Source organism: Silurus aristotelis (genome assembly GCF_946808225.1).
Source record: "Silurus aristotelis genome assembly, chromosome: 22".
NCBI lineage: Eukaryota > Metazoa > Chordata > Actinopteri > Siluriformes > Siluridae > Silurus > Silurus aristotelis.
Window position 1 is genome coordinate 4,365,180 of NC_139595.1, and position 12,552 is coordinate 4,377,731.

Genomic DNA, 12,552 nt, shown 5'->3' on the forward strand with positions numbered 1-12,552 from the left:
ACAACTAAGCTTTGTCCTTTTAGTGCTTATTTTATTTAATGTCATTTCATAAGATTGAATAACACCTCAGTTTCAATATTTCTTACATATAACTGAATGGCTTTTTAGTGTATTTCATGTTTCTAAATCTTTTTCTGTGTGGTATAGTGCTGTGGCTTGTTGCTGCCTGGTGTGTATTTTCAAAACACTTGAATGCTGGTCTTTGTTTCCTTCTTTTCAAGGACAAGAAAAAAATAACACATTATTACATGACATTATAAAATATCAATCTGCTTACCGACTGACATCGGAAATAGAGGTCTATACAAAGACTTGCATTCTACAAGCTGAAAAGAAGAAAATATTTATCTACAGTTCTGCCTTCATTGTAAAAATCTTTGTGTAACCCTTTGTCTAATGTCACTGATTGCAGTTTGGTAAAAGGTTATAATTATACCACAGCAATTATTCTGAAGTCTTATGCCCATTGTTGATTATCGTCATATACCATCACTGCATTTCACTGTACAGTGTCCATAGAATAGACTTCACCTGCAAAATGTGTGCGCCTCAAATTGAAGATTGTGTACCATTGGTTAGCGGAGTGGGAAAACTCACCAAGATGTGCTATTAATACCAGGGACGACAACAGCCAAAAAAAAATGTGGGTGATTGGACACTTGGCATTCAGAGTTCACAGCCTGTTGTATGTAGCAGAAGGACTATGCCAGCTAAAGGATCTTCCATTTGTTTGAAGCAAATAAAAAATAAAAACAGCCAGAAGGCAAGGTAAAGATAGTTAGCTAACAACCTAATAGACTTCTAGGTAAAAGACAATGTAACCTATTACTGTTAGCAGATGTGTCAAATTAGACTGTACTTGGAATGTTAATTATAATCATAAAAATTAATAATAATAAATGGATCATTCATTCATTCATCCATTTATTCATCTGCAGTATGCATGTTATCCTGGGCAGGATAATCTGGAATCTATCTTGTTAACACAGCTAATATTTTATAGATGCTAATGCTTTTCTGTCAGAAAGACACAAATAAATGTGTTAATACAAGCATTTTCTTTTCACCCCTAGATGCACCTACTGGACAGCACAGAGGTCTCCCAGCTTCACAGCCCCCACTTTGAATCTGTGCTCAGGTTACTGTACTGTCTGTGTGGATTTTCTGTACATGTTCTCATGTTTGGATGTTGATACTTCCAAGATTTCCAGTTTCCTCTGACCCCTAATTAAAATAAATAATAAAAACATGCAGACATTTTAAACCGTGTGCGTAATAGGATCAATGAATGGAATTGCATTTTTTTTTCCTTTTTTTTTAGGGGGTCCTTCTGACTGAAGAATCATAGTTTAGCATTTTGTTTAAAGCAGATGAAGAAACAATGTTATTACTTGGTTTTGATGGTGTCAAAGTAAATATTACATTGAATCCCTTATTTGTACATATTGATATAGATCGAGTATTTTATATATATATATATATATATATATATATATATATATATATATATATATATATATATATATATATATATATATATATATGTGTGTGTGTGTGTGTGTGTGTGTGTGTGTGTGTGTAAATAATTATAATATATATTAGAAAGTAGTATATATATATATATATATATATATATATATATATATATATATATATATATATATATATATATATATATATATATATATATATATACAGTATAGAAGAGAAGCATTGTGTGGTTATTAATGACTGCTTGCTCTTTCGGCGGCATCCACGTGCTGTGACGAGGGACGGCAGGTGCGCCGCAAATTCAACGTGATTAGACGAGAGCCGTCGTTCCGCTCACCATCATTGGGTATACGGAAACAAGGGGCGGGGCCACGAGCTGAGTGACGCAAAGCGAAATCGGCTATATATATGTAACCAAGAAAGCCTATCAATGAAATAGTACCGGAAGAGGGAAGTTTGGAGAAAGGAGGAAGAACTGAAAAATTATCATTCCCACGACTTACTTTTTTTATTTTCGAGAGAACATTTAGGTGTTTTCTTGTAAAGACCAAGTGAAATCCAATCTAAAAAAAATGAAGTGTATTATCGGAATCGGCGGGTAAGTTTTCTGATTAGGGTTAAATCAATTCTTAATTAAATCAGTTAAATAATAATTATTGATTGATTGAATTATACACTTTTCTAAAAAGTTGTTTGCTCTGCTTTGCAGTGTGACCAATGGTGGGAAAACCACCCTGACCAAAAGGCTTGTCAAGATCTTACCAAATTGTTGTGTAATACATCAAGATGACTTTTTCAAGGTATGAATAATCCATCTTTTACTCCACCTGCTATGTGTATATCAGTCTCGATTCTATTGATGTGAAAAAGTCCAGTAGATTTAGCAGATGAGTTTTAACCACATGCTGTGGTATAGGATAACCAGAAGGAACATGCAGGTAAAGTGAGGATTGTAGGATTTTGTGTGTGTGTGTGTGTGTGTGTGTGTACTGTTTTTCTGTGGGTGTGTTCTTGTTGTCCGTGCCATGTGGTTCTTACTACTCCTATGCTGGTGTTCTCCTGGACGGCCACCCTCAAACACACTCGAAATGAATGTCTTGAAGTTACCTCTCCATTAACCTTAGATGCACCACACATATGTATGAAGATGAAGAGGTAGCAGACATTCATTTGTGTTAGAGTTGTTTCTTATGTCACTAATTCTTTTTCCTTCAATGAATATTAACGATACTCATACATGGCACACACTACAGCAACACATTATTTCTCATTCATTATCGATTTATTGTGCTATTATTTACATCTTAATTATTATTATTATTATTATTATAGGAGCAATCTGCATTGAGCATTTTTTATGTCTATGTAAAATTCAGTTCAGTAAACCTAAATATACCATCCAGTCAAGGCCTAAGTGCCTGATTTAAGGTTTGGCTGATCAAATTTCCTGACGAACCGAACTGAACTGAACCGAACAAGACAGCCATGTTTAGCCTGAGGGCTTGGCGTCGTATGTCCAGGTGGGATCAGCACTGCGTGCGCGATCTGCAGCAATGTTTTATTGGTCACTGTTATTGCAGCCCCAAGATCAAATAGAGGTCGGGGAGGACGGCTTTAAACAGTGGGATGGTAAGAGTGGCTTTCGGCTGTAGGAAAAATAAACGACAGTAATGTATTCCTCATCTTTCCATGACCATATTTGTTTACCCTTTTTTTCTGTAACATGAATCTAAAACCTAAAATGTCTTTTGTAAATTTATATTTTGTACATTTTATTACATTATTAACATTAACCATTAACCTCTCTAGAAGGAGAGAACAAAAAAAGTACTCAGGAGGCAAAAAATTCATAGAACATATTTCATGTTCGTGGTTTTTGAGATTGCTCTTGGTTTGTCTGTCTCCCCTGTGCAGTGATCGAAGCCCTGGACATGGAGGCTATGGTAAACACTGTAAAAGGCTGGGTTGAGAACCCAGTGAAGTTTGCCCGCTCTCATGGTGTGACCCTGTCACCCTTAACTGATGGGTCTGATCCTGAGAGAGAGCTCCACATACTCATTGTGGAGGGCTTTCTGCTCTATAATTACAAGTGAGTATGCATTTCTTTGACATTTTATCAGGTTTTCAAGGCCTTGGATTATTATATGCTTACAGCTTTTACTTTTGCTTTTCAGACCTCTAAATGAAATCTATGACAAGAGCTACTATGTGACCATTCCATATGAAGAGTGCAAAAGGAGAAGAAGGTAGGTCTGGCTATGGCAAAGCTGTATAAAGTTCTGATAAGGAATTTGATTATGATTTCTTAAATGTTTTGTTCTTTCTCCACATAGCACAAGAACCTACACGGTTCCTGACCCTCCCGGTCTGTTTGACGGACACGTGTGGCCCATGTACTTGAAACACAGGAAAGAGATGGAGAGCAACTGCATATCTATTCGTACGTGATTAAAATTACAAGCAAATATAAAAAGAGATCTCATTAGGCTGTAGTTAAAATTCATCAGATTTATTGTTTTTGTGACTACAGGTTATCTCGATGGCACAAAATCAAAGGATGAGCTCTACAACAAAGTTTATGAGGATCTCCAGAACACGCTGCTTAATAAGTTATAGGTGAAGCTCTGATTCTTGATTCTTGTATTAAATTCAGTGCATTTTTCATATCGTTCTTAACCACCATTTCTTTTCCTGCTTTTATTTTTCAGCACGGCCAAACTATCTGGAGTCGATGTGTACAGAACTGTAAATAGTCATTTAAGAGGAAATCAGTTCTACCATGGAATATGAACTTTTGTAAATATAGCAATGGGAAAACGACTTATTTTAGCTGCGCCAACAATTTTGTATTGCTCTTCTGTATTGTAGCTTTTCTTTTATATTAAAAGCATCTATGGCTGCTTGAAAATAGAAAATGTATGGCTGTATAGCATGGGTGGCTGTTGACTTTAAACATACATAAAAAAAATTACAATGAAAAGACTGTGGTTGTGTTTTTATTATTCATGTTCACAAATCAAAAAGATATACACACACACACACACACACTGGAGATACGTATGATAAATCTACTTGTAAATGCCAGCTTACAAAGGTTAAGACTGATTACAGCGTTAAATATAGTGAGACCAATATGAAAGGTATGCAGTTACAAGAGTAATGAATGTAAATCTGAAAAGGTTTGAGGGATTATAAATGATAATGTGAACATATAAAGACTTAAGAATGTTGTTACACATAGACTAATTCAAATCTTGTTCATTTCAGTGCAAAATCTCTTTCCTACACTACATACACCATATCTTTCTCAATGAAATGTGCCCAGACATAAATAGCCATCGTCAGCTGATAAGAGGGTGAGGCTTATCTTGGGCATAGTAACGAGAGCCGAAGTACCCACTTCAGGGCGACTGGGCGGACGCTGGCAGAGAGGCAGTCTATATTTAGGAATGAGTTCTTGAAATATTTCTGCCCTCGCTCTCACACCACAGCCACTAACACCACCACCACCACCATCACTGCCCCACTTCCCCTGACCGAGGTGTCATCCTACACTCATGAGATCCGCCTGGGTGAAAGGTGAGAAGCAGACGTTCTCTCCAGCACCACAGAGAGCGAGAGGGGAAAAAAGGTTCAGTGGTAGTTCATCTCTAGATCAAGTTATCCCCAATTTTGGTCTGAAGGGATTCAGGTGGCAGGAGAAGGTCAGGTTAATCATCATGGGATATTTAATGTTGAATTATATGACAAGAATCAGGTTAAACCTTGTAGAATCATGAAGAAGGATTACTGATGATTTTGTAAGTCAGAACCATCCCTGTTTCTGTTAAAGTTTTTATAATTATATAATATAATTTTATTGTACATGAATATGCCAGTATCACCATTAAACATTCCGCTCTATCCATCTTTTTTTCTTAAACAATAACCAAGTTAAAGATTAAACAGGAAATATCAATAAAACTTAACCATTAACATTAGTCACAACAAGTCAGACATTTGGTTGACAGGATTTGTTGTAAAAGATAAACTGCCCGTGTGCATGTACATTTATTTATGATATAGATAGAACCAGATCCTTATCAAATTATGAAATCAGAGGTTGCCATAATTCATAGAATCTGTGCATAAAGGTGATATGTTTCAACGGGAGATTAGCTGATTTTCGGTGTAAAAGTACAGTGGAACCCGGTTATGTCGATGTCCTAGGGGGTCGCCAAAAAGCATCGAGGTAACCGATGATCGAGATAAACGAAAATCAATATGGCGGCAGTATATTAACGTGCTTGAAATTTCTTTATGCACATGATGTGCGTTAATAAATGAGAATGTGCATGCACGTGTTTTTGAAGGGTTTTTTTTACACAACAGCGTTGCCGCGATTTGTTTGATGAAGGCATGTTATAAAAATACATACAGTACATGTTTATCTGTCAGGAATCCACCTGCCACGCCCCCTTCGGCCCCCTTCAGCGTGGCAGGTGTTTTCTCGGCCGCTTTCTCTGAAGCTCCCGGCTTCAATCGTGCACATATGGTGCTCGTTTATCATCATCACCAGCTCCTATTTAAACTTCCACACTCTCACTGTTGTTGGTATATGTTGGTTCACGGCGGTCGTTGTTATCGCGCATGCGTATCCTGGTACGTGTCTTCCCACCGGCACTCTCTCAACGGCTGCTCTTTTCTTCCCAAAGCGCATCGCGGAACCCCCAAGTGCTCGAGATATCAGGGTTCAGCGACATAAAAAAAAAGTCGACATAACCGATAAAAAATGCTTAGAAAAAGCGAGAATTTGGCGGTTCCACTTCAAAAACGTCGACTTAATAGTATTGTCGAGGTAACCGAGGGCGAGATAAGCGGGTTCCACTGTATTTGCCTATGAGCTCTAAGAGACTCAAAGCTTAGGGCATTTCTTTATTTAATTGGCAGATAAATATTGACAAATATGGATGCTTTATGCAAATGTATGGTTATTATTAGTGAAACCAAACCCAACATAGAGCATGAAGACATGAATATTCTTGTAAATGATTTAAGTACTTATGGTGCTTTAAATTACATAATTCATCAGGACACCAAACAGAAATTTTTGCTGTTTCCACACGGACCGTTTTAATTGCCAGATAAAACCATTACCACAGTAGATGGTGGTAATGCTCTACTTAAGAACTGCCAATAAAAAAGAAGGAGAAGAAGAAGGAGAAAAAGAAGAAGAAGAAGAAGAAGAAGGAGAGGAGGAGAAGGAAGAAGAACAAGGAGAGGAAGAAGAACAAGAAGGAGAGGAGGAGGAGGAAGAAGAAGAAGGAGAGGAGGAGGAGGAAGAAGAAGAAGGAGAGGAGGAGGAGGAAGAAGAAGAAGAAGAAGGAGGAGAGGAGGAGGAGGAGGAAGAAGAAAGAGGAGAGGAGGAAGAAGAAGAAGAATTATGGTAGTTTTTGGTGCTTTTTTAGACTTGGCACATTAGTGAAACATGTTTGTAATAAAAAAATATTTTTCACTAGAGTTTATTATTATTTTTATATCTTAGTAAAGAAAGGACATCCCCATTAAAATTAATTTGTGTTAACTTGTTAGTTTTGACAGCCCTAATTATATATATATATATATATATATATATATATATATATATATATATATATATATATATATATATATATATATATATATATATATGTGTATGTATATATATATATATATATATATATATATATATATATATATATATATATATATATATGTATGTATATATATATATATATGTATATGTGTGTGTGTGTGTGTGTGTGTGTGTGTGTGTGTGTGTGTAAAAAGAACCCAAACAGTGGTTCTGTGTCTAAAACACTAGAACAGATCCTTAACTGGTAAACTTCCACTGCCAAAAGAAAAAATCACCACTGCTCTCCCAACTGCACGTCATTTTGGCTGGATAATGTCAAATAATGCCGCCTTTCAGGTTTGCCCATTTAACCCCGTCGACCTCATAATTATTATTCAGTCATTTAAAATTATTATTAACTACTCTGTATCTACGCTGAACTAATTACTACTTACAACTAAAGCATCCTGGGAGTTACTGTGAAATGAATACAAGCCGACTTCTGAATTACAAGCTTATTTCTCTGTATCTCAGATAATACAATATGTGTTGGATTAAATTTTTGGGCATGGTACTCGACTGGGCTGTGACTCCTCAGAACCTGGTGAGAGAGAGATTTTCTGACAAGAGCTGAAGGTTAATCCCAAAACTTCATAATTGGAATAGCTGGATAGGGGCAGCAGTTGTGTGTGTGGCTCTGTAAACATTTCACACATTAGTCACATGCCTGTCTGTCACACATAGTCCCAATGTAGTTCAAACTATTTTGCTAGCATAATAGCAATACTGGACTGTTAGCAGAGGTCATTGGAAGAAGGTTTTTATGTCCAAATAAATGTCAATCAGCTAACCTAGCTGTTTATTCTGTTTTACAGACCACTTCAGAACTTCTTGACATTGAATTAACATTGTTCCTTGTTAGTTGCATTAACGTTTGAGTTATTGCAACTTAACGTTTGAGTTAATGCAACCTAATGTTTGAGTTAATGCAACTAACAAGGAACAATGTTAAAATTGCAATTGCTGAAATGAATTTACAAGTTAAAAACAATTGTTTTTGTTTAAATGATAAATAAGTACACTTACAGTATCTCTATTCATGATTAATACTCAAAAACATTTATTAACTATGAACAAATTAAGGTATATTTAAGCAAGCATCCTAATTAAACAAAATAAACAGGTCTCTGGATGTAAATAATCAGGTCTCAGGATTTAAAGATTTAAAGATGAATTCTGAAAAATACACTCCTATTGAGGCATCTTAGTTTTTGTGGATCTTTTTTGTAATCATAGATGGAAGCAATATTGGTTATTTAATTATTATTCAATATTTGCCTTAAGAAAAATACATTTAAATACAAGTGTTAATTACTGGAATAATTTTACTGAGGCTGACATTTATACTGTTTGTTACTATAAATGAATATCCATGGAGGAACCATTAATGGTTCCATGTCAAATTAGAGCAAGTGTTTCCATTTCAGGAAATTTTAAAATGATTATGTGTTTATATATACATTTATATACATATCTTGACATTCAGTTTAAGAAGTATGTTTTGAATAAAATGTCTTTTTTTTTTTTTTTTTTCATATTAAGACTGTCTATGTTTCCGTAGCTCTTCCGTATCAGTCTTGACATTCAGGACGTATGATATGTATGATGTGTGGATTATAGTAGAACAGATCTGCATGTGGCCAGTATTTTGGAGTTTCTTTATCTTGCCACTTATTTTCTTACTCTAAATTATCTCTAAATGATCATCTAAGCACTTGAGATGGACTTTAATTTGATTTGGGACACTTTCTTGATGTTCTATTTATGACATAAGCTGACGCAGCTCTGTGTCCATATCTCAAAAAGGACAGGCAACAGTAAAAATCTTATTATCTGTGATATGTAAGGCATGTGCTAACATTTGATTCTCAGTCTCCTGACAGCTGTGCCAACACAGTGTATCAAGTTCATCGTCAACCATTTGATATGCTGCTGACGGGTTATTTTAGAAAGTAGGCAATTAGTCATTTGCTGTACAGAGTATTAGTTGTTAATCCGTTTAACGGATGTATATGTTTATTGTATGAGGGGACATATCGGCTCAACAGTTAATGCTTTGGGCTGATAATCAGACGCTTATGTGATCAATTCTTAGTTCTACAGCATAGCTAAATGTCCAATGTTGCACCAATAATTTTCAATTGCAAATCTCTTTGTATAAAAACACCTCCTAAATGAATGAATGTAAATACACTTTTATTTAGTAAAATATACCATATAAATAAACTAAGCTAAATGGTGGACTAACCTAGTTTTGCCAACTGTCAATTGTTTCCACTTTATTTAGCAACAAATCAAGTGACATTTTCAGCAGAAGTTGAGAAACTTTCCAACACTTGAGATAGGTCTCCAGCTCACATCACAGCTGCTGGTTATATGAGTTGAGAGAGCAGGTTCAGCTGACTCACCATTAATGTTTGAAACCTGACAGAGTTACTCTTGTGGAAGCCATTTTTCCCAAACGTCAAGCACCACTGTTCCCAATCACAAATCACTTTTAACTACCTTTTCTAAAAACCAACCCCTGATCGTCACTGATACCAATAATCAATCCCCAATGATCATTCTTTCCAATGACTAATCAGTCATTGTTATTTTCCCAACAACCAATCACTGATCACTATTCTTCTCAACAACTAATCCTTGATCATTATCCCTCCAACAACCAATTAATGATCATCAGAGTTTGTCCCACCCACATATTCATTTATTCCTAGTTTGTAAACTCTCTTTTTGTTGACTGTAATAAAATAATATAATTTAATCTATGTGTTTCCCTCTGTTTCCCAAAACTTTTATTCCCACTTTAAATAGAAATTACAACTTGGATTACTTAAATTATTACTTGGAAATTACGTTATTTAGTGCCTTGACAATAAAATTGTGTAAGAAGTAATAATCTATTATATAACTATTTTAAATATATATATATATATATATATATATATATATATATATATATATATATATATATATATATATATATATATGTTCTAAGTGTTTACAGAAATTCTTCTTTATCGAACACCTTCTGATATGCAAATTCCCATGACACGTTTGCATATGACGTCAAAAGGCGTCTTATAGAGACTTTCTGAGTCTGCGTTATTCTGACCCCTCCCCCTGAAAAGACTTGGCTACACTGAATCATCTGTTCAGAAAATGCTTATTTCCACATTAATCCTCAGAGGGTGCGTTTAGGAAGTTCTTGGCTCCCAACATGAATTCGCAGATTTTGCAAAAAAATTGTTTTTTTTGCACATTTTTCTCACCTGCCGTAACTCCATCTGATAAGAAGGAAAGTAAAGGTGACCTTCATCCCACAGGTCGCTATCATTTAGCTGGCAACTCCTTGATTCTTTACGCGGCTTCGGGCGTATAGAAAAATAAGGCAAGCATATTCCTTTTGGGGGGAAATCTTAAGACCATCTTCGTTTTAATCTCACATGAGGCAAAGTTGTGTCGCTCTGGATAACCTGGGTTCATGAAACGAAATAATTTCAAAGTGTAGAAACACATTAGCTTGATGTCGGGAGCACAAGGGGATTTTCTTTTTCAACATTTCTTTTTATTATTATTTAACAACAAAGTATTACTGACCAGGAGCTTCAAGACATTTTCATTAATTTTATTGTATATATTTTTATTGCCAGTAACGTTTTTCTACAACACACATCGTCCAAAATGTTTGCTTGTGATTGGATTTTACTCTTATTTTTTTTGTCCACTTTTAGATACACAATTAAACACTTAATGTAATATGTTATACTTACTGGAGCCTACATTGTATCTTAGTATCCTGGTCGAGGAAAGTGTCTTGAGCCAAACAGTTCTCCCGGATTCGCACTTCTTATACAGTGTAGGGGACTGGGGTGGGGTTATTATGGAAAACATATAGATCAGATTACAGGTTAATAATAGACTTTAGATGCTTGGTGTGCTTTTTGCCCTATTTGGCTGGCAACTGGAGGTCACCCGGAGCAGATGGAATTATATATATATATATATATATATATATATATATATATATATATATATATATATATATATATATATATATATATATATATATAATAAAAAAATCCCCCTATATATATATATATATATATATATATATATATATATATATATATATATATAGAGAGAGAGAGAGAGAGAGAGAGAGAGAGAGAGAGAGAGAGAGAGAGAGAGAGAGAGAGAGGGGGATTTTTTATTTATTTTATATATATATATATATATATATATATATATATATATATATATATATATATATATTTATATATATATAATTTATATATATTATATTTCATTAATTTTTTGATTACTGACTTGTTGGTTTGTTTATTTATATCAACTGATCCAATGTCTGTCATCAGAAATGTTGTTTCCCATATCAAGCCATTCCAAAAGCAGATGACGCAGAAGCGCAAGAAGCGTTACGCATTAACGCACTATTTACATCCCATAATTATTTATTTTATGATGATTTATAGTATATCTTTTCTATTCTATTCTAGTATAGCTAGCCCTGTATTAAGGAAGGTTAAAACTCATGGTCGGTGTGTAGGCATGACACAGATTTCATTTTTATCACGGTGATTTTTAAGTAGGAATAATAACGTGATCCACGTGGTTGATTGATTTATTTATTTCACAAATATGTTGCACAACATTTCCATCTTCATTCGTTATTTTCTCTGCTTGCTTTACCACAGATTGCTCACGTGGTGTCACGTGTCTGCATGTGTTCACACGCACAATGCCAGGGCAACGTCTAGACTTTTTTTTTTTTTTTTACGTGGGGCGCCTTTTATTCAAACGCTTCTCAAGTAGTTTGTACTTTACAATAAAAGTATTGTAGCATTAAACTGCTTTCATTTTATTCTTTCAAACATTCCGTTTTATATAAAGGGTTTCATTATTGTGTCCATGTTCAAGGCCTAAGGTTCGTTCAGACTATTTTGTTTGAGAGAGATTTTCATTAATTCATGAATGTGTAGCGCCACCTTGTGGTGGGCTGCTGAACACCAGTAAGATATATTTTCTTAAATCACAGGTTCCTATACAGAGGAGGAAAAACGCCCTTAGTATAAATAAATGAAAATAAACGTTGCAGTAAACAAACAAATAAATATTTTGATGGTAATGTCATAAATTACATAAATTAATACCATAAACTGATTTATACATACACACACACATATACACACACACACACACACTATATATATATATATATATATATATATATATATATATATATATATATATATATATATATATATATATATATATATATATAAAATATTTTTTTTTACAGTATTTGTTTGTTGGTTCTCCTAATTCTGGTCCTGAGGTACCTCCTAGTTTGCACACTTGGTGTTTTCTCTTCTTTAACACAACCACTT

General features: G+C 34.5%; 1 protein-coding gene across 2 annotated transcripts; it reads left to right on the forward strand.

Annotated features, from left to right (window-relative positions):
• The first annotated feature begins 1,920 nt into the window (after nucleotides 1-1,920).
• Nucleotides 1,921-4,259, forward strand: nmrk2 (nicotinamide riboside kinase 2). 2 transcript variants are annotated; one of them, XM_083526274.1, is made up of 8 exons: nucleotides 1,921-2,089; nucleotides 2,201-2,291; nucleotides 3,072-3,120; nucleotides 3,406-3,580; nucleotides 3,666-3,737; nucleotides 3,825-3,931; nucleotides 4,022-4,107; nucleotides 4,200-4,259. In XM_083526274.1, exons 1-7 carry the CDS (start codon nucleotides 2,064-2,066, stop codon nucleotides 4,105-4,107), a joined length of 606 nt encoding a protein of 201 aa, XP_083382400.1. In that variant the 5' UTR covers nucleotides 1,921-2,063; the 3' UTR covers nucleotides 4,200-4,259. The 2 variants fall into 2 exon arrangements, with proteins under 2 accessions (XP_083382400.1, XP_083382401.1); XM_083526275.1 differs by lacking the exon at nucleotides 3,072-3,120 and having other exon boundaries at nucleotides 2,039-2,089.
• The last annotated feature ends 8,293 nt before the right edge of the window (nucleotides 4,260-12,552 follow it).